General features: G+C 45.7%; 2 protein-coding genes across 2 annotated transcripts; one reads left to right on the forward strand and one right to left on the reverse strand.

Annotated features, from left to right (window-relative positions):
• Positions 1-285: 285 nt before the first annotated feature.
• Positions 286-16,113, forward strand: si:dkey-17m8.1 (C-Jun-amino-terminal kinase-interacting protein 4). Its single transcript, XM_012829185.2, has 26 exons — positions 286-528; positions 1,180-1,374; positions 2,736-2,856; positions 3,063-3,133; positions 3,337-3,404; positions 3,660-3,726; positions 4,249-4,424; positions 5,078-5,463; positions 5,956-6,013; positions 6,426-6,578; positions 7,075-7,117; positions 7,277-7,401; positions 8,391-8,447; positions 8,787-8,927; positions 10,749-10,875; positions 11,178-11,264; positions 11,593-11,640; positions 11,765-11,906; positions 12,290-12,332; positions 12,433-12,513; positions 12,678-12,894; positions 13,018-13,189; positions 13,363-13,476; positions 13,887-13,982; positions 14,119-14,211; positions 14,371-16,113. The coding sequence occupies exons 1-26, from the start codon at positions 430-432 to the stop codon at positions 14,478-14,480; spliced, it is 3,090 nt and encodes a 1,029-aa protein (XP_012684639.2). The 5' UTR covers positions 286-429; the 3' UTR covers positions 14,481-16,113.
• tmem238a (transmembrane protein 238a) lies at positions 16,110-22,861 on the reverse strand. Its single transcript, XM_012829187.3, has 2 exons — positions 22,660-22,861; positions 16,110-16,798 (listed from the first exon to the last, which is right to left on the reverse strand). Exons 1-2 carry the CDS (start codon positions 22,666-22,668, stop codon positions 16,469-16,471), a joined length of 339 nt encoding a protein of 112 aa, XP_012684641.1. The 5' UTR covers positions 22,669-22,861; the 3' UTR covers positions 16,110-16,468.
• Positions 22,862-23,440: the final 579 nt, after the last annotated feature.

The following is a 23,440-nucleotide window of genomic DNA, read 5'->3' on the forward strand; positions in this document are numbered from 1 at the left end:
TGGTTTTCATTTAAAGGTTTAAAGCAACAACATCTGATTTGTCTTTCAGAATGGACACTAAAACACCCCCAGACATCAGCTAGATGTCACTTACAGGTCATCATTTATTTTTAATTTTTTTTGACTCAAGTGGAGGGTTCTGAGTCATGTAAAAGACAAAAATGGATGAACAAGAAATAGGCAGCCAAGTGAGAGAGGTTGTAGTGCTGCCTGGGTAGGTATTCATCATCATTAAGAAAAGGCCTGTTTACAAATACCACCCCCCCCCCCCCCCCCACACACACACACACACACACACACACACACACACACACACAGGCCACACTTACACTGCTCAGACACTCAGTGCCCACACTTACACTTTGAGCTTTTAGCGGTGAGCAGCGGCAACATTTTTTGAGGTAGTGAACTCAAGGGAGGCAAAGAAAGATGGAGTTTGGAGAAAGTGTCCTCTGTGGAGGGGCTGAGCTGGAACTTGACCCCGACATCGTCAGCGAAGAGGCAGGCAAACTCTACTCAGAACTCCAGGTAACCAATCACGATACTTACTTACCCATGGTGGTCAACGTTGGGCTACTAGTCTGTTTCCGCAAACTTGCTTTTGACACATGGTTGACACAAGTTCCTCATTTTATAAATAATCTCATATCCTGTTTCCCCACCTGCGTATCTGTCTCTTAATTTGCCCAAATGTTAGAAGGGTAACACGGCACTACTGTGATGATCTTTGTAATAAACACAGAATTTGGTAAATCTCCCCAAGATGGATTCCAAGCCTCTGAAGCATGTCTCCATATCTGTCAACATATCTCCAGATATAAAGAGTTGGCTATGAATATGATATTGAGATTGGGTTTGTGGTGACACTGTATGTTGGCTATGAATATGATATTGAGATTGGGTTTGTGGTGATCATACATTGTATGTTGGCTATGAATATGAATATGATATTGGGTTTGTGGTGATCATACACTGTATGTTGGCTATGTCTACATCATTTTTTTCTACAACTTTCTGTTTTCTACAACCTCACACGCTTTGCCTACATTTCCTTCTCTAATTCAATCTCTTGTCGATATCTTATTTTTCCTTTCCCTATCCATCCTTTACAATCCCCCCCCCCCTTCTAATTTTTCATCTCATCTCTCACCTCTTTTTCCCGCTCCCTCTCTCTCCCAGACGGTGGTGGAGACCCACGGCTCGGGCGTGGTGGAGTCTCTGGTGCCGGTGATGGTGTGGGTGCTCGAAGGCCTGGCCAGCTGCCGGGCTCAGCTGCGAGAGAGGGAGGAAGAGGCAGAGCGAGAGAAGATGGAGAGAGAGGAGCTGATGGAGAGATACCAGAGTGAGAGAACTCTCAGGAGGGAGAGCCAGGAGGTCAGAGGTTATCATCACAGAGACATTACAGAGACATCAATTCAATTCAATTCAATTCAGTTGTACCGGTATTTATATAGCACCAAAACAATAGAATTGTCTCAAGGCGCTTTACAGAGCCTAGTCCCTGGACATTACAGTGACGTTACAGTGATCTTACAGAGACATTACAGTGATGAAGACAAAAAACTGCATGCAGACATAACCTCCTTGGCAGTGGTAATCATTCAAGAGGGTGTCAATAAAACCCTGGATCAGTTTGAAGTAAAATGACACCACACTCACCCTTTTATTGCCTACAAAGGACATGATAGAAATAGATAAGCAATTGGTGTCTTAGATAAAATAGATAAACTATATAAAGTAGTATATAAGATGGTCTTATAGCTAGTAAATTGCAATCAGAAGTGCTATTTTTTTCTGTTTGTGCATTTAGTGGTTATTATTATTATTATTATTATTAATAATAACGACAGAAGAGATTATAAAAGAAGTATGCTACATACTGTGCTAAGTATTCTTCAAGTATTCTGACATATGTGAGGAATAAAATAGCTGCAAGATCTGTGATTTGTAAAGTATATCATCTAGAGCACAGTGCATCATATGCATGAAGTACTGCATCAGCTAATAAAGTTGCCCAACACTAATAATCTCCACGCCTCTCTGTGTGGGTGTCTGGGGCTGTTAACAGAGCCAGTAATGTTAATCTTTACCCCTGGGCTTATTTGTGCATTTCCACACCATGGATACAGTAGTCTGATACTCTTATGTTACAGTGCAAGAGACTGGCTGATCTGTATCAAATACTGTAACATTTTGTAATTCTGTCCTATCACAACAGCTTGGATTCGAGTTACATAAAACGCAGTCTTGACCCGTTTGGAACATTTTGTGCTGTTCAAAACCATTGTGAATCATTTTAGTTTAAAAGTATCGAGACTGATCGGACCTGATCTTGATTCTTTTTCAGCTTTAGGATTTATGAAGTTTCTTTTTTTACGAGAAGTGTGGAGTCAAGATGCCACATAAGTGTTAGTTGTGCACTATGTTAGCAAATCAAATTGTCTCCTGTATTCCACCAACAGTGACAGCCTCCTCTGTATAGCCGTGTCAACTTGTGTGAATAGAACTAGTGTTGTATCATTTACTGTGATAAGTCATAATTACATAGTCATATATCATACTGCAGAATGCTAGAGACATTTTGGTCCTCAGCCAGACCTGTAATTAAAGGTTGGCCTTGAGTTAGTTAGTTTCTCTCTCGAAAGGTAGTGTGTTTGGCCTGGAATATTTATGGCTGTAATTTGGTTTAATCTGTAAACCATCCTAAATGTTTGTGCGTGTAATTCTCTCCTCAGAAATATCTGGAGCTGGATGACCAGTTTGAGCAGGAGCGCAGGACCATGAGAGGAAGAGAGAAACAGAGAGAGAATAGAGAAAGAGAACTGGAGAAGAAAGCCAGGGAACAAGCTGACCAATGTGAGACTTCACCCACAGCTTCTGTCTCTTACAACCACACTTACCGCTACCCTTTGCTCACTGCACGGTGTCATTTTAACTGTAAACATAACTTTTTCTTCTTATTTCAATCGGTTTGATGTATTTTAATGTTTTGATTGAGTGGTTTTGAAGTGTCCGTGTATTTTGTGTTCAGATAGTGGTTGTGTGTGTCTCATTTGAAACAGTGGGGGCCCTGGAGGAGCAGAGGACGGGCCTTTCGCGAGAGCTGAACACGCTGAAACACACGCACAACAAGGTCAGCCACTGCTTTAAATATGATGGCTAATATCTTTTTGTGTGTGTGTGAGAGCGTGTGTGTGTGGGTGTGTGTGGGTGTGGGTGTGGGTGTGGGTTTGTGTTTGTGTGTGTGAGTGTGTGAGTGTGTGAGTGTGTGAGTGAGTGAGTGAGTGAGTGAGTGAATGTGAACAATGAAACAGTTACTCTCCTTATCGGTCTCAGTTTATGCTGACGTATCGGGAACTACTGGAGAAGAGGAAGGAGTCTGAGAGAGAGGGGTCCCCTGGAAGGTGACTTGTGGTGTTTTTCTGCTCGTTTATTTTGTCATGACTTTGCAAAACCTCAGCAGACCTGATGAACTGTGCATACTGTGTACTGTAACACATGCTGGGCATTTTACGATATGTTTAACTATGGATAATGCGTGGATAATTGGATGTGTGTTACTGTTGATAATGTGTGTACCATAGATAATTTTACTATTGATAATGTGTGTACTATAGATCATTTTACTATGGATAATGTGTTTTTGTTTCTCTGTTCAGGAATCACATTCACTTAAAGAGTGTGGGGCATTCTCATGATCATATAGAATCCAGACCGGGTGAACAGGTAAGCCTCCATCAGGGCTGTCGGCTACCTATATACTCTGAGTTTAATCAGAGACAGCCCACTTGAACACACACACACCCACAGACAGGCACGCACACACCCACAGACAGGCACGCACACACCCACAGACAGACACGCACACACCCACAGACAGACACGCGCACGCACCCCCACAGACAGACACGCGCACGCACCCCCACAGACAGACAGACAGACACGCGCACGCACCCCCACAGACAGACACGCGCACGCACCCCCACAGACAGACACGCACACACCCACAGACAGACACGCGCACGCACCCACAGACAGACAGACACGCACCCCCACAGACACACATGCACGCACCCCCACAGACACACACGCACGCACGCACACCCACACACAGACACACCCACAGACACACACACGCACGCAACCCCCACAGACACACACACATGCCCACAGACACACACACACCCACAGACACACATAGACATACTCACACACAGACATACTCACAGTAACTTTGTCTTATGACAGAATGAATCGAAATCCAATGTGCGTTCCATCCCCATTCTACTGGAACCTCCAATAACCAGGGACGACCAAGCGATTGATGATGCCAAGATGAAATCCATCAGTGATCCTTCCTTCATCAATGACATCATAAGTTCCACCCCAGAGTTGAGCCAGCTGGCCCAGTTTATGGAGTCAAGGTGAAGTTCTCTCCCACCGCAGTCACCTCTCCTCATGTACAGCCATCTAGAGGCTACTCAGTCAGTGCCCTCATGCACACTTCATAGGAATGTGGGATCTTCAGCATATTTAATTCCACACAGCTGTTCCAAAGTGATGTGTGAACAACTGTATACATACACACACACACACACACGCACATACACACACACATGTCCCTGCATGAAGCGTCTTTGAGAACTTTGAAAATCGCTATATAAATGTGATGTATTATTATTATTATTACCTGGTCAAGCTTTTGCATTACATCAAAGCCTGACTTCAACGTGACTGCAGTCATGTGTGTCTTGTGATCTCACAAAAGGACATGTGTAAATACCCTCGAGGAACAGGTTTGGGCAGAGCTCACAAAAGTAAACAGAAAAAAAAAACTGTAAAATGATATTCCATCTCACAACCTAAAAGCCCAGTGTTCACCATCATTGATGCTGTTTGGATTTTGCCTACTCTGGGCTTTTGTGAAACAATGGAGTGACCCCACTTATAACGTTTGGGATGGGTCATCCCATGAATGGAACAGAACAGAATAGGATAGATAGAATAGAATTCAGTGTTGTATGGGTGAGGGGAGGGAGTCTTGTTCTTGTTCATAGCTCTGTCTGTGTGTCTGCAGTACCCCAATACACAGTGCTACAGAGAGCAGCACAGAGAACCACAACACCAGCCTGGAGGATGAGATGATGGAGACAAAGGACGAGGAGACCACAGAGGAGAAAATGGAGCGTAATGGAGGGAACAGGGAGGAAAATAATAAGGAGGGAGCTGGGGAAGAAAAAGAAGAAGAAGAAGAAGAAGAAGAAGATGAAGATGAAGGCGGTGGAGGAGGAGGAGAAGAGGCCAAGAAGGAGAAGGAGGTACTGGAAGAAGAAGAGGAGGAGGTGGAGGAAGACTTGGAAAGTCTGGAGTGGGAGCTGAGGAACACGGACTCGGTCTTCTCTGAGCTGTCTGAGCTCAGCAGAGAATACCTGGAGAGCGTGGACCAGGGGGCCAGCGTCCGAGGTGAGGGGGGACCAGAGAGGTCTAGGAGGAGGAGGAGGGAGAGGAAGACAGACAGACAGACAGACAGACCGACAGACAGTGAAGTCTAGAAGACAGATAGTGAAGACAGTGACTTCTTAAAGTGAAGATAGAAAATATGTAATGAAATATTAGAGTTAATGTCTAAAACTAGTGAGCTAACAGCCTGTAGACTTGACTTGCAAAGACCCCAAACGGCGTTGAGAAAAAGCTGGCCTGCAGAACAGTGGTTTCAGCGATGCATGCGGTGAGAGATAATAGCAGTAATAGCTGGTCTTACATTTTCCCTGGGTTTGCAAAACCAAAGCACAAAACTAAATAGTGAAAAGCGATTCACGTGTCACACTGGCATCAGATATCAGGTTTTGTGGTGTGTTTGTTAATATTGTGTGTGTGTCTGTGTGTGTGTCTGTGTGTGTCTGTGTGTGTCTGTGTGTGTGTGTGTGTGTGTGTGTGTGTGTGTTTTCATTGCAGGCAGCACTGACCAGTTTGATGAGATACTTTCTCAATATGAGGAACTAAAACGTACCCAGTAAGATTCTTCTGTTTACCTTCGAGTCTGATCACTAAGGAATGTCTTATTGTTGCGACACTTAAAGCAACACTGCAACAATTTGCCCCTTTTTGAGTTGTGTTTTGTTTGTGAAAAACTACTTTTAGTATAATCTTCATATTCATTTTGTTTGAATATGCTCATGTGTGAGGCGGTGGTGCCTCTTAGATCACTAATTAACTATCTAGAACATATCAGCCCCATATCAGTGCTTTTTGTGACACAGACGGTATTCAAAGGAAGTCCTACGATGGACAGTTATGACTCTATTTTCTATCCGTGATTTGTCTTTCATTTCTCTCATCTATCCATCCATCCATCTGTCCTTTACACTTACACAATCTTGCCCTCCTACCTCTACCCTCCCATGTTATCGTTTTCTCTCTCTCAGTGAAATGGTGGACGCGGCTAGGAAGGCTCTCATCTGTCGCGTGGAGGAGCTGACCAATGAGAGGTCGACTCTTAACCTAGAGGTCCGTTCCTCTCAGGAAACCATCGCGCGATTGGAAGGCAAGATGAGGGAGATGGAGGAGGAGACAAAACGGTGAGAGCAGAAAGAAAGAAAGAAAGAAAGAAAGAAAAAAAGGAAGGAAGGAAGGAAGGAAGGAAGGAAGGAAGGACGTAGCATTGGCAATGTGCTGATAAAAGGAGAATGTGAGCATCATCACTTTCTAGCAGATCCTGGTAGATCTCCTCACCATAAGGGGTGTGAAGTTTGATGTGCATAGTTTTCCAAATGGTCAGTTCATTTTCCCAAAGAAGCACAGCCACACAATGATGAGAAGATACACTTGGCGATAACTAGTTAGATCTATTGGGATCACTGTATGTCTCTCTTTCCGTTCATAGATGCTTAATGAGTTTCTATGTTCTCCAGTGTCCTAAAGATGCTGTCATTATCTCATCATATTATCTCATTATCCTGATTTCATGTCATGCATCGCCTCAACTTATGTGCCCATCTGACATGTTGTCATTAGCGACTGACTCTGGCGTCATGGTAACCTCCTGCTCCCCTAATAATTATCTCTGCCCTGCAGAATTCGCAAAGAGCTTGAAGCAACTCAGTCAGATGACCCTGAGGTAAGAGGTGTGTGTGTGTGTGTGTGTGTGTGTGTGTGTGTGTGTCTGTCCATTCTGAGTGACAAATCATACATGACTCAGTCATATTGTTATATAAAATACCTCGTATAATTCTATAAATACCTCTTTGATGTTCATCTCTCTTTTCCTTCCGCCCAGTCTGTGCCCGTGTCCCTGCGGAGGTTCTCTCGGTCGGAGATGGCGCGGGTGGTCATGGAGAAGAACCAGTATAAGGAGCGTCTGTTCGAGCTGCAGGAGGCTGTGAGGCGCAGCCAGTCTCTCCGGTGGGCTGGGCGGCTCTTGGGCTGAAGTCTCATTCTCTTTACTATCTCTAACTGACCCTTAGTATGTACTCCAATGAGCTTAGTATGTACTTCACTCTCGTGTTACTAATGCGAGTAGTCATTTGTGAAATGGTGCAGGCTGTCATTCTAATCCAAAACGCTTTTTGTCAAATTCGGCGAATGGCTCCTCACTGTCCTCTAGCTGTGTGTTCTGTCTGTGTGCTCAAAAAAGGAAAACTCTGGTGTTTGTACACAGTCCTGGCTCTGTAAATGGGAAGCGAACAAAAATAGCGGCTCGGACCCTATTGAAGGGAAGGGTGTATTTGTATTAGTTGTTAAGTTCAAATATCAACAACCATTCGCCAGAATCTCAGACTGCACCTTTAGGTCAAATTAAATGGTTTGAGGTGCTGCCCCAATGAATTGGAATGCAGTACAGTGCAGTACAATATGGCAGCAGGGCTTCTGTCAAGAGGGCTTGAGTTTCATGGAGTGAAGCGCAGTGTTGCTCTCTCCCTGTCAGGTCATGTCTCTCAGTACCGGTCCTTTGATGATGGGTTCAACAGGGTCAAGAGAAATCTCAGTGAGTGTAGCAGGTTGGAGCCAGGGCTCCGGTGTCACTGCAGCCATCAAGTTACAGCAACTGATTACCCACAAGTAGAAGTAAAGCATGATGCATCACTGAACCGGTCAGAGGAGGCTCAGCCATAGAGCTTTGGTTGCTGGACACGTCCGACACTGATTGGTTAACTCCTTTCATCACTCATGAAATGATGCTTTGTGCACATGTCCTCTCCACAGTGACAGTGAAATCTAATGACTGGTCTCTGCTGTTCTAATGACTGGTCTCTGCTGATCTAATGACTGTTCTCTGCTGATCTAATGACTGGTCTCTGCTGTTCTAATGACTGGTCTCTGCTGGTCTCTGCTGATCTAATGACTGGTCTCCGCTGCAGTAGTGATGCCCTGCTCTCTCTGTCCGCCATTAGAGTCGCCAAAGATGAGCGGAGTCCTATAGAGGAGGAGAAGAGCAGTGTCTGGAAGAGGTGAGGGGACATTCATTTCTTTTTTAGTATAAGGTTTTGTCTTGCATGTCTTTATATTTAAAGAGCTTCCCACGTCTGTTTTCAAACTTCATTAAAGCTTCTTTTAACACTCTCTGTGAGTGTGTGGAAGGTTGTTCCAAACCATGGAACCATTTTGTCAACCATTTTGAAAATTGGCACAAAGTATTCCTTTGTCTTTTTTCTTCTGTGGAAACCTCACCAGTTGTCTTGAGTCTATTGTCTACAGTCTATATAATATAATATTCCTGAAACTCTGATATTATACTATTTTAATATTCCTACTGACCACTGATGTCTGCATGTCCTGCTTCATGTCAGGTTCAACCGTCTCTTTGGCCTTGCCAAGGACCCGTTGGCTCTGCCCACTTCTCTGGCAATCAGTGTGCCCAGGTTGACGCCCACCACTCAGTCGCCCACAACGTCTCCACGGCGACTGACTATCAGCGACACCCAGACAGAGTGAGTGGCTTTCTCGCTGTTTCCGGTGTATCCCACTGAGGGGTGATGGCCATCATGGGTCTCTTCTGAACAGATACTCAACACACAATAAACAGCTAATGATCAGGCAAACAGAAACTCATACATTAACACAATAAACAGCTAATGATCAGGCAAACAGAAACTCATACATAAACACAATAAACAGCTAATGATCAGGCAAACAGAAACTCATACATAAACACAATAAACAGCTAATGATCAGGCAAACAGAAACTCATTCATTAACACAATAAACAGCTAATGATCCGGCAGGCAGATATTCATACATAAACATAATAAACAGCTAATCATCAGGCAGGCAGATATGCATACATAAATACAATAAACAGATAGTCATACATAAACACAATAAACAGCTAATGATGAGGTTCAGATAGTCATACATAAACCCATTAAGCAGCTAATGATCAGGCAAACAGATACTCATACATAAACACATTCAATGCCCAGCATTCAGGCACACACCTGCTCTTATTTGAAGCACATTGAATGCATGTCCTGCAGACACACACATACTGAAACACATTAAACACCCAACATTCAGGCTCACACACATACTCAAACACCCTAATGTTTAAGGACGTAGAAACACATACTAAAATACCGACTGGGCTACACTGGCTAAAAGTGACTAAAATAAAACTAAGCTAGAGGGGGGTGGATTAACTCCCTATTCGCATTGAGTATAAATGCAACTAAGGTTGATGGATTTATTCACATCAATGGGGTTTATTCACATCAATGTATATTGGTTGCATTTCATTACGTGTTTCTGTTAAAGTTGCCCTGACAACCTTTCTTTTGATCTCACAAGAAAAAAAGACCTTGCAGAAACCCTACCTTCGCTGAATATACATAATAAAAGGCCAAAGAACCACAGTATGGTGCATGAAGCATAGCGCTCACCTAACTGTTGTGTTTTTAGAGGTATACTCTAAACAGGTACCCGTTTGGTAAGATTGCATTTGCCATAGGCCACATACACAGGCAAGACATGGCAAGCCCAAGGTGGAGGCGCGTAGCCTGGGCAGACCCCTCTGGCCCGTTTGGTACTGGTGCCCTTTTCAGACTGAGAGCCTTGAGATCGACTCTCGAGAAGGGCCTCAAAACAAATCAACCAGTGTCATATAGGTGACCAGCAACTGGTCATAGTGACATTTCTGCAGGCTATTATGGCCTTTTGTTGCATAATGTACAATGTAATCTTGCGTATTACATTCATTATGTAACATTATGACGTAGATTGGAGGTTAGTCCTCATGACCCGTGGAAGGTGATCTTTCTAGAGGAACTTCTGAAAAAAAGATCTATCAGTTGGTAATGCGTACACTAACCCTTTCTTCCTCATCTATAGCCCTGTGTACTGCTGCTCAGTCAGTATGAATCATGTGTGAATTACATGCCACATCAGCCCTGCATCAGGAGCTCCATCGGGAGCTGGATTAAGTTTCTAGACTTAGTACAGAATTCTGGGCACTTTATCAAATACTAAGTCACCTTCTCTCTCCCCCCTCCCTCCCTCTCTCTGTCCCCTCCCTCCCTCTCTCCCCTCTCTCCCCTTCTTCTCTCTCCCCCCTCCCTCTCTCCTTCTTCTCTCTCCCCCCCACCCTCTCTCTCTCTCTCCCTCCCCTCATTCCCCTCTCTCAATCCCTCTCACTCCCACTCTCGCTCTCTTCCCTCCCTCCCTCCCTCTCTCTCTCTCTCTCTCTCTCTCTCTCTCTCTCTCTCTCTCTCTCTCTCTCTCTCACCTGTCTGTCTCTATGTCTCTCTGTGATCCAGTGGCTCCTTCTCTCCGCGCGTGAGGAGGAGGGAGCTGTACAGAGAGATCCGCTCTCACGTGTGGGGAACTCTGGGTAAACGACAGGTCCATGGGTGGAGCATGCCTCTATCCCATACCAACATACAGGTGTGTACACACACACACACACACACACACATACTCACGCTTGCTCTCATTTCTTACAGATGATTTATGAAACACACAATTCTTTGTCTTTGCTGTATTTCAAGTGCATATACACACACACACACACACACACACACACACACACACACACACACACACACACACACACACACACAATATCAATATCCACCTCTCAAATAACACTTTCTGAAATGAGCTCTGTGTGTATGTGCATATTTACACATACATGAAGAAAATGTAGCCCAGTTGTTGAACTAAACTCTGCGCACACACACACCCAGGACTCTTCTGTGCTGACTCCTGAGCCCAAAGACGTGCCTGTCCTGGTACAGCTGAGACTGCTAGACCAAAAAGACGCCACAGCCAAGGTAACACCGGGCCCGTCCGTTGGCCCTCCTATTCACAGCTGATGAATGATGGGGATGAATAGAGAGAAAAGGGTGTGTGTGTTGATTCAGGAAAGACTTTGGTGAGGTTGGATAAGTGTTTTGTTTGTCTTGTAGAGAGAGTGGGCGAATAGAATGTTGACTGTTAATGTGTTATGTGTTTTATGTATTTTTTGTTTCATGTATTCAGTAAAATGTAATTATTATTTCCTAGTGGCCTCCCTCTGTTTTTTAACAAAACCAGAGATTAAATATCTCACACAGACTTGAACTAACTAACTAACTTACTTACTCCTCTCTTTGTCCATAGCTAACATGTGCTGTTGCAGTCACCCCTGAGGTCGCCAAAGAGCAGATAGTAAGATCATCTCGCCAACTGTTCCATCTGTCTGTATTTCCTCAGGATCAGAGCTGCATGCCCTAGATTAGTGCCTGTCATGACCTGCCTGTCACTCACGCAAACATTCCACTCCTGCATTCAGTGTTCCGTCTGGACTCTCTCTGGCCCTGCCTCCAGTAGTGATGTCACAGTCATTGACCCGGCTCGGTCCAATACCATCCTTGATCAGTTCAGCCTCCCGCCCACCTCTCCTGCTCTGTGTATCTGTGCAGTGCCCCCTACAGGTTGGTGTAGGCATCAGGGCAAATACTGTGTGTTCTCAAAATGAGAACCAAATGACAGATGAGCTTGCAATTAGAGATGAAGTCACTCTTAGCAAAAACGTAACACAACACATGACAATGAATGTTTCTGGTCATTTACAAATCTATTAACGACTGTTAGTACATAGGAAATGTCCATGGATAAAGGGATGAAATGATACAGCTGGATGATGGTGTGATGTGTTCACATAAGTATATTAGATATTTCCACCCATTATGGTTTCCTCATATTGTCATCTATGGAGCTCTTGTGGTATAATTTCAAAACAAAGAGTACAGCACAGAAAAGGACGTTTTCAGGTTCTATTCTCTTTCACTGACGCTCTTGTTTTTTTCCTCTACAGGAGACAGCTCTGGAACTGTCTGGATAGGAACACAGGATGGGGGGTGAGTGGCTAGACTCAAATAATGGACAAACGATCATAACTACACTCTTATTATCAAACTATGAAATGAATCGTGTGTTTGGGTCCTTCCTCTCCTCTAGTCTCCTGGTGCATTCGGCCTCCACTTCTAGACGGAGGTGTCTTCAGTCAGTCACTCTTACAGAGGGGGTACATTCTCTGACGTGAGTTTCTTTACAATTTTCAGAAATTCAATACTCAATTAGCCCTTTGCTGTTTTTGTCCTCAGCTGTGAATCTGACCTCATTTGACCACAGAAACTGCTCTAAGGAAGTGTGTTTGTGTGTTTGTGTGTGCGGTTTAAATAATGGGATGTATCTCCTTTCAGGTATTCACAGGGTAAAGTGATAGCCGGATTAGCCAATGGAAGGCTGGCTTTCTTCAGCCACACCACAAGTGGCTGGGATCTCCAATCAAAAGAGGAGATGTCTCTGGGTTCACCACCTGTGCAACCCATTCGCTGTTGCCTAGCAAAAGGGGAGGGATTATGGGTCGGTTACTGGAACAAGATACACATGATCAATATAACAAGTCAGGAAGTAGAGGTGAGCCTTAAAGACAAAGACAAACACATACACAATTCCCTTGTTTTTGTTCTTCTGTTCACTCCGTTGTGTCCTCTCTCTCTCTCTCTCTGTCTCTCTCCCTCCCACTCCTCTCTCTCCCAGAAATCATTTCCAGTGTCGGAGCGCAGTGAGCAGCAGGTGCGTTTCCTGTGCGCGGCAGGAAGTGGTGTCTGGGCTTCATGTCGGCTGGACCCCACCCTCCGGCTCTTTGACTGGGCGACCGGGCGGCCTCTGCAGGAAGTAGATTTGTCACCCATGGTGACCAAAGCACTAGGTAAGAATGTTTTTTTGCCTTCATTTACATAAATATGTTGCCTAGAAATAATAATAATAATATCGCTGAGGATACTGGGGTCTTGTTTTTGTTCTGTGCCATTATGACTGGGGTAAATTTGTAATGGAGTAGGCCAAACTCACATCCTCTCTCCTATCCCCGGTCTCTGTCAGGTGCTGGTTTCCGGTCCCTGTCTCCTCTCCAGGTGTCTGCGCTGGCCGTGATCTGTAGCCGCCTGTGGGTGGGCACGGGCAGTGGAGCCATTTTCTCTGTCCCCCTCACTCTCAGTGAGTAAAAGATTTTGATATAATTGTACCTACATCTTGGAGAAATGCTGAAATACATGCATGCATGCACACAAACAGTTAAACATTTAACTCATTACTGACTCAATGCTTTTCTTTAATGGTTAGAAAGCCTAATCCAGTAGCACCCTAAAAACATCAGCAGGCGTCCATGTCAGTCTTCCCTTTGAAACAATAGCTTTTCCCTGTTACTTACACATGGCTTTTTATTTGCCAGTGTGAAGATGTCAATTTAATGAGGATGAGCCCAGTTGCCTTAAGTTTGTAGGTGGGGATACCAGTGAAAACAACAGAGGGCTGTTTAGAGCTCGCTAACTAAAGAGAGTTACTCTGACCTCTCTTCAACTAAAGAGAGTTACTCTGACCTCTCTTCATTATGACCTCCTTGTTAGGCTCCGAGTCATCCATCCCATACTGCTCTCTGGCCTTGGCGCAGCTGTGTTATCATGGCCACCGACAAGCAGTCAAGTTCATCATCTCTGCACCTGGTGAGTGATGTCATCTCAGCTCATAGCACTATTAGTGTTTACACGAGCAGACAGCGAATAATACGCGTAATACCTTTTCTGACTCTGGTTTGTAACCTACCCACTCCTCTCCGTCATTCCCTGCCTTCTCCGTCAGGCTGTCATACCTCCTCCTCAACTGCAGAGGGCAAAGATTCATCTGCTCAGCTTATTTTGAGCGGGGGAGAGGGCTACATTAATTTCCGCATTGGTAAGTGACCATCAAAGTCTGACCATCCTCTCCCATGTTTTTGCTAATGAGCACCTCCTCTCAGCACCTGACAATCAGGTCTTCATAGTTTTGATACATGTATCGCCTTAATAGTAATGTTTGAAGAATGACAGACGTATTGTTTTTCCTTTCCCACAGGCGATGACGCGAGTGATGGAACAACTGAGAATGCTCCTCAGCGCTCTGAACGCAGTCACATGATCATCTGGCAGAGTGCCAGCCCTTCAGTACCCAACCCTGCCCTCTGACCCTAACCCCAACCCTGCCCTCTGACCTTCTCCTTCAATTTGGGGGGGGGGGGGGGGATGCTGTAAAACATCTCAGCCTTACCATCTCTTTTGCCTTGAGGTGGCGGGAGGGAGCTCTATGACCACCCAGCTGCACAGTATGCAGGGTCACTGCCTTAACCGTTAACTGGGGACTCTAAATACACGACCTGCAATGAATATGCAGTAAACCTACATCTCATGGCTTAAAATTTTTTTTTTTTTTTAAAGCACCATACATGGCTCTCTGGAGGATTATGGAGGATCTCTATTCTTCTGAATGTGTACTATCTATGCTGGTCCTAAACTGTCACTCAAGTGTAGACTTCCAGGACAACCATAGGCTTTGGCATGGTTGGAACCGGGCCCTATGCTACGCATGTTGTCGCATGTTGTGTGCCTTTTTAATTTGTTGTGATGCAAGTTGCAGTGAATTGGTCAGTATTTACATTTTTTCTGTTTTTCTCACACTGACAACCAGTCCTTATCTGACCTCATGCAAGACGATCAACGTAATCCTCTCATGTGAAAGTCTAACAGTTGTGACCGACAGTAATATTCCCCCCATGTTCTTCATCGTCGACCCTGTCATGTTTATCCCTGCCCCAACATGTGTCAGTTAATGTGAGTAAGTTCATCTTTAGCCACTCAGGTCATATCAGTTACCAGTGACAGTTGCTCCGTCCGTAAATTTGCTCCATCCATTCTTCCCACCCTTAACGTTCGTACCTTGTACGAATAGCTAAGTGAGTACGTTTCTGTGTGTGTGTGAGTGAGTTTCTGTTTGTGTGTGTGAGTTTCTTTGTGTTTGTGTGTGAGTGAGTTTGTGTGTGTGTGTGTGTGTGTGAGAGAGGGAATTGCTTGAGACCATCTGACAATCATCTGACTAAAAGTAGGAGTGTGAAAGAAAGAATAAATTAATGAGCCACCACTGGTTGCGGAAAGGTGGAGGGAAGAGAGACTCAATTGAGCAGTTGTATGTGTGTGTGTACCTGAGATAGAATCTGATGAAGTGGGACAAGAGCGCTGTCGTTCACTGGACCTCTATGCAAATGTCAATGGAATCCAGCCAGCTCTGTGCTTTGCATGCAGAGCAACTGGGTAAAGGCACTTTATTCTTGTCATGCATGTAATGTCACCATTTATGCGTTATGGTGTACAACTTCTCTTGCTGTCAAACTCTGCCAGTCGTCACTGTAGAAAAAGGCCCAGCACTTGTCACCATTTGTTTGAGAGCCTTTGTGTAGTCATATACTCACTTCTACACATCTGAAACCAATGATCAAAGTGATATTTAATTGTGTGTCTGCTACGAATTGTGTCCTGAATTTATGTAAGAGATTTGGGGTTGTAAACCTCTAGTTTTGCAGTATTTTCCAGTGTATGTGGAGGGTGAGGGAGTATGTTGTGTAATTGTGACCCATCTTTTGTGATTCAGATTTATCAAACCATGAATGACCGTATAGAAACTATGAGATATATTAAGGATGGAAAATTGTTTCTGTGTGTATATATATTCTAATTAAAACCCTCTGTCTTATGGTGACTGGTACGGTTAAATATCAGAAGCTGTGCAACATAATGCCTTTTTCTTTAATAAACACACAATTTTAAAGTCTGCGTTTTTCTACATTGAAAAAATCAGATATTTTACAAATTATACACAAGCTTGAAGAGTTTGAAATATTATACACTAGGAAAAATATGGCACTGATATATCCAAACAGAAATATTTCAAACTCCGCAATCGCACTTCAATAACTGAATGCACAATCAAATCAAAGTTACATTTTTCGATTAAATCTGAAACACCCCCCAATGTGGTCGCCCGGTCCTGGTCGGTGGCGTCCTCTAGCCGTTACCCATCTCCCCCACTTCACCGTATGCAGGCTTTGTTTAACCTCACAGTACACATTTTCCACGCTGATATGAGTAGGTTGTTTGTCTGGAACGGTCCATAACCCCTCCGCTCACGGTTCGCTAGGGCTCCTGTGAGGCCTGCGTATCCGGCGGCTAAGCGAACGGGCGATACGATCCACTGCGCTTCGTTTGTAGGTCAGCTCTTTGCCAAAAGCCAGACCCTCGATGTTTCCGCTGTACCACATCACCCAGCCACCCATAGAGAAAAGAATCAACAGTGCGCCAGAGTACACCAGTAGGTCGCCAAAGTCTCTGCCTCTGATCTCCAGGGGCGCAAAGACACCGATCAGCAGGGCTGCAACGCCAAGCAGGTCCATCAGCACGGCGAATACCAGCACAAACTTACAGTGAGTCAGTCCACTACCACCCACGGACGTGTCCTGTGTGAGGAAAGAGAGATTACATGAAATAGGCAAGATGGGACATGTGCAGATTCAGGAAAGACAGGGAACTAAATGACAGGATGGAGATAAGAGCTTGCAGAGGACTTCAGCAGGTAGCCTATATTTGTTAGTTGACTGACTAGCTGTTCACATTCTCAGGATGTTTTTTGAATAACATAACTCTTGCCACTACAGTTGAGGCGCGTCTCTGGGCGTGGAGGGAGGCTGTTGCGCTAATGCAACACTCCCGGGAGTAGTCCAAGTAGGCTACTTGTCCCAAGTACCAAGTACACCAGTGACAAACCCGTTGACAGTAAACAAACCTGGGTTAACTCAGAGTAAGTGGTTAACATCATAAAGGGAGAGTCCTGTGGCTTTGTTTTGTTAGGAGAATGGGGCTCATACCTTTACCACCAGGTACTCTGAGTTAATTTGCCCAGGTTTGTCACAAAGCCCGTCACGGCCGATACCTTGAGGCGGCGTGTGTGCAACTTACACATGGGAATATTGTTTTACATTCTCTTCTCTTTACTCTATTTGACCCCACGAAGTGTGTACTTTATTATTTGTAGTCGTTGTGTTTTGTTGTGGAAAAAAACTAAAATGTTTAGACATTTGGCTAATGCTGAAACTGTTTCTGTGTCTTTTGCGCATGTTGATTATTTGTATTTTTTGTTGCCTTTCCTAACTTGGAATAGCCCATCTTCATCTTTATTTTAAGTCCAGAACCATCTGTATTTTGTCAACCAACTAGGCTACTATAGGCTACTTCCTATTTATTTGACTGATTTTGTACTGTATTTTAATGATCAATTTTGCCTCAAGAAAATTGTTAAAAGGGCTGTCTCACCAGTTGCCTCCAGCTGTGCACCCCCGCTGTGCAGGCCACTCACGGGACCTGGGGTCCATGAAAGGTCAGCCTATCAGTTGATCCCAGAGTTCCGTGGGGCTCGTGCACAGTGGAATTTCACTGACCATTTGGTCAAACCCCAACAGTTTCTAAACGGTTTCAAGGCTCCCCTTCATCTACACTATATAAGGCCGACCCTCCTCTGGCCAAGTTGTGGGTCAAGTCGAGCGGTGTTGGAGAAGTCATCATCAAGGAGCACATCGGACAATATCACGATCAGAGACATTCACTTTCATTCTTGCCGTGCGTCATTGAGAATGTGAGTGTTTGTGATATGTGTCATCTGTATAATTTGTATTTCACTTGTTACCGTCACTTCAATCAGTAACTGTTATTACGGGATAAATGGAATGTTCACCGTTACGCGGCACGGTGTGAAAGGAACATATCCGTAGTTAATCATAGCCGTAATATTCATAGTGTATATACTGTTTCATTCTTGTTGTATAGATCATCTTTATTGTATTTAATTGTATATATTTGTCATTTGTATTGTTAATAGAAACCACGGATTCATGTCTATCATTTCACGGATTCTATCAGTCAATCAACTAAATCACGGTTCAAACACGGACTCAAATGTGGATATAAGTCCCTTTACACGGGATAATTATATTCACGGGCATCATTCATCAACCACTTCATGTCTTAACTGAGTGTGTGTGTGTGGAAATAAATCAATCATCATTGGAACATTGGCATCCGTTCTTGTTCTAACCGGACAGACCTGTGGCGATTGTCACCTATTTCACAACCAGTAATACAGTCCTTTTGGGTTTCATTCAATTCAAATATCACCCTATTTTATATGGTCCTTCTTGCCGGAGATTACAATTACCACAGTTAAGGATGTCAATGCCAAGAGACAACACTCGTGCTCGCCGTGTTGGTCATCAGCCCTGCTGCTTGGATGACTACTCGGTGAAGCTCTGGAGGCCTCATCCACTTCAGACACACGCACTCCCAGACCAAGCCGTTGGTGGAGCCATCAGTCCCAGCCATGTGGACGCTCTAGCCCCACCTGCTGGACAGAAGCAGTCAAGCCCACTCCCAGAGGCATTCCTCTCAGCTCTCAGGGAGATGAAGGAGGACAATCAGCAATTAAGGCTTGATATGCAGCAAATTGTCCAAGCCCTCTCACCACGTGCATCAGATGCACCACCAGCTCCAACCAACAGCTTCGCTGCCGCATCCAGAGGACGACCCCACGTCGCAGACAGTGGGGTATCCTATTCAAGGCTTTCTTTCCCGGACTTCTCGTCCACGCCACTGACAACCAGGCAGCCCTTCCTTCCGCCAGCGGATGACCTGCAAGGTGTGCCGTGGACTACGTCTCATCATTCTCAGCTGGTGGTCCAACCAGATGATGACACGTCTCCGTGGCAGGTGCCACGCCCACATCATCCACCTCAACAGTTTGTGGCTGAGCTGACTGACCACATGCAGAGTACGCATATCGGTCCAGGGCACAGCCCGACTGCTCACGCACCGCCATCTCAGGTACCAACACCGCAGGATGAGGTGCCATTCATCCACTCCAGAGCACCGCTGGAAGAGCCACCTGACCGCCAGGGAGGCGTCAGGGCGAATCAGAGCCCAGCCGTGCATTCCACCACTGTCCTGCTTGGGTGTGACTCCCCTGTCAAGGCAGTCGAGCCCACCAAGACAGCACAGCCCTCACCACGGAAGCCAGAGCAGCCACCGAAGTACTGTCCGTTCTGCCACAGCATCCAGCACTACTTCAACCAGTGCACAGCCTTCAGAGTGCTGTCAAAGGATCAGAAGGTCAGCTGGATCCAGACAGGGAAACGGTGCTGGAGGTGTGGGAGAGATCATGCAACAGTGCAGTGCTACCTCAAGGCCAGATGCCAGACCTGCAATCTGACGCATCTGGAAGTGCTGCACGAGTTGAACATCAGACCGGAGAAGCCAGCCCCCGCCATTCATCAGCCAGTGACGGACTACCTTGATCCTACCAGGAGGGGTAGTAGTGTGCTGCTGAAGCTGGTGAAGGTGTGCCTGTACAATGGCAACAGGAAGATGGAGACGTACGCCATCTTGGACGACGGTTCCGAGCGCACAATGCTGCTTCACAGTGCTGCTCAGGAACTGGGTCTTCAAGGACGGAAGGAGGATCTGGCACTCCGGACTATCCGTCAGGACGGCAAGTCTGTGCCAGGGAGGTCAGTTTCCTTTTCCGTGGCATCAGCCAGTCAACCTCAGAAGCGGTTCAGGATAGAGCAAGTTTTCACCGCATCGGAGCTTGGCCTCTCTACCCACTCATACCCGCTCAAAGCCCTGCAGAAGGCCTATCATCACCTCAGAGGCCTGCCCCTGCATTCATTCAGTCAGGCCCAACCACTGCTCCTCATCGGGTCTGACTACCCTCATCTCATCACCCCAGTTGAGCGAGTGCACCTAGGCCCACCAGGTGGACCGGCTGCACTGAACACACGCCTGGGTTGGACACTGCAAGGCCCTTTCAAGGTACCCCTGCATCAGTCCTCCACCCCTCAGTGTCTACTCACTGGGACTCATCCTCCAACTGTTGAGCTGCTACATCACATGGCTCAGCCCTGGCAGATGGATGTCTTGCCCTCCCCGAATGTGAAGCTCATCACACGGTCAAAGCAGGACACAGCCACTGTCAGGTCACAGGAGGAGAAGACAGTCAGAGTGAAGGTGGATCGCCTGCCTCATCAAGCACTCCAACAGTCCGTCCTTGGTCCCCGGTGTGGCACTGGGAAACGGCTGCGTCAGGAGTCCATCCGTGCAGAGGCACGGAGCAGCAAAGGCACAAGGAAGAAGCCTTCCCCGTCAGCAGGAAGAGACGGGTCAGCATTCTACGAGCCTGCTAACCTGCGGAAGTCAATCTTCTGTGGTAACGTCTCTGTGACCTCTGCTCAGTCTCTTACAGATCCCGGAGGTTTCAGCAGCTACCAAGAGCTGCTGGAGGCCTCTATCAGAGCATGTCATGGGGCGGCCACGCCCACAGACCCCGCAGCAGAGGACGTCAGGCAAGCTGAGCTTGCTCTCCTCCGGACAGTTCAGAGAGACTGCTTCCCGGAGGAATTCATTCTTCTTTCCACAGGGAAACCTGTCCCTGCAGCCAGCAGACTGCTCAGGTTGGCTCCTGAGTTTGACGCAAAGGTCCAACTGATCCGCGTGGGGGGGCGGCTCCGCAGGTGTGAGTCCCTGGAGGAAGACACCTTGCACCCCATAGTGCTGGATCCTCATCACCCCATCACCAAGCTCATCATCCAGGATGGTGACAGCCGGCTCAAGCATTCAGGCCCGGAGAGGGTGTTTGCTGAGCTACGGCGACGGTTCTGGATATTGAGGGGGAGAGAGGCCGTCAGGAAGCACCAGCACGGCTGTGCTGAGTGCCGAAGATGGCACAGCAACCCAGTCATCCCCAGTATGGCTGACCTTCACCCATCCAGCTTGCGGCTTTCCAAGCCCGCTTTGCATTCTGTTTCCACAGGTGTGGTTGCTTCAAACTACACCTCATCAGCATACGGACAGCGCAGATCCAGGTCGAGGACCGGACCTACACGCGGCCCGCTGCAATCCGTCTCCCATCATTCCTGCAGGATGCAACTGGCTCATTGCAGGAAAACACCTTTGCTACGCAAAGTTGAGGGCGGCTGTTAAAAGGGCTGTCTCACCAGTTGCCTCCAGCTGTGCACCCCCGCTGTGCAGGCCACTCACGGGACCTGGGGTCCATGAAAGGTCAGCCTATCAGTTGATCCCAGAGTTCCGTGGGGCTCGTGCACAGTGGAATTTCACTGACCATTTGGTCAAACCCCAACAGTTTCTAAACGGTTTCAAGGCTCCCCTTCATCTACACTATATAAGGCCGACCCTCCTCTGGCCAAGTTGTGGGTCAAGTCGAGCGGTGTTGGAGAAGTCATCATCAAGGAGCACATCGGACAATATCACGATCAGAGACATTCACTTTCATTCTTGCCGTGCGTCATTGAGAATGTGAGTGTTTGTGATATGTGTCATCTGTATAATTTGTATTTCACTTGTTACCGTCACTTCAATCAGTAACTGTTATTACGGGATAAATGGAATGTTCACCGTTACGCGGCACGGTGTGAAAGGAACATATCCGTAGTTAATCATAGCCGTAATATTCATAGTGTATATACTGTTTCATTCTTGTTGTATAGATCATCTTTATTGTATTTAATTGTATATATTTGTCATTTGTATTGTTAATAGAAACCACGGATTCATGTCTATCATTTCACGGATTCTATCAGTCAATCAACTAAATCACGGTTCAAACACGGACTCAAATGTGGATATAAGTCCCTTTACACGGGATAATTATATTCACGGGCATCATTCATCAACCACTTCATGTCTTAACTGAGTGTGTGTGTGTGGAAATAAATCAATCATCATTGGAACATTGGCATCCGTTCTTGTTCTAACCGGACAGACCTGTGGCGATTGTCACCTATTTCACAACCAGTAATACAGTCCTTTTGGGTTTCATTCAATTCAAATATCACCCTATTTTATAAAAATTACAAAACAACACGTCCACCCGGTCCTGAAAGACTGGTTCTATCTACCTGCCAAGTGTTGCGTAAATATAGACGGTTCATTTTGACACACTTCTGAAAAACAGCAACAGGACTATGCGATACGCGATCTATGACATCAAAGTTAACTTATTTGCTAATTGAGTTGACCCAAGTTGTAGACTAACATGCGAATGTGAAATGTAGACAAACACGTTGAAAGTGTTTCATTAACAAGTTAGACCTATACCCAACCCTCGCCTGGGTATGTAACATGTTCATGAGAGCTGATTAAATGTCACCTGTCTTGCATTGCACCTGCACACGCTCAACAGGCTGTTGATTCTAGGTTCTCTCAAACTTCACCTAAAAAGCGACAATGAGAATGAGTGTTAAAAATGTTCGCTTACCTTGCCCATCTTTCCTAATTTACCAATGCCGTCAGTCTACATCCCAGCTCGTATACGCACACTGGCCAGTGTTTTCCGGGTCCACGTTTTCAGGTGCAGTGAACTCGTCACTCACAACTCATCCTTCCTATTCGATACAACTCCTCCTCCCAAACGCTACCGTTGGCTATTGTTATCCTAGCAAAACACGTGTTCAATAGCTATATTAATTATACTCAAATCCATAATGAAACATTTTCCCAGATAATCTGTTTGCACGATTGGGTAAATAGTTAAAGACAATAATTTAGCTTAATGCCTTGTAGCCAAACTGCTGTTGAGCAAGTTGTATCCAAATTAGGCATATGTTCATTCAAAAAGACAAATATTTTCCTATGACACTGACTTCGTCTTTGCCCAAAGTTCTTGAGTAAAATTGCCTTTTCCCTATAGCCTCCTAAATGTGCACGGTGTTCGTGGTCTGAATATAAATAGGTCTAAAATGAGATGGTGCGTTATCCCATAAACCAGTGTTTCTTAACTGGTGGGTCCCGACCCAAAACTGGGTCGCGGAGGTGTCCTGAGCGAGTCGCGGAGGGATGGTGTAAAAAATATATATATTTTCATGAAAAGAATGCGTTTTTTTCGCAACCGCGTAACGTTGACCCCATCCACAGATACTAGGCTACCATCGAGTGAAGATGAACAGGGGGTGCGCGATCCCTTTGGAATCGACCTCGATAACGTCGCGTTGCCATGTAATGAAGAGAATCAGCTGATTGAGCTTTCATGCGACCAGACG

Source organism: Clupea harengus, chromosome 11 (assembly GCF_900700415.2).
Source record: "Clupea harengus chromosome 11, Ch_v2.0.2, whole genome shotgun sequence".
NCBI lineage: Eukaryota > Metazoa > Chordata > Actinopteri > Clupeiformes > Clupeidae > Clupea > Clupea harengus.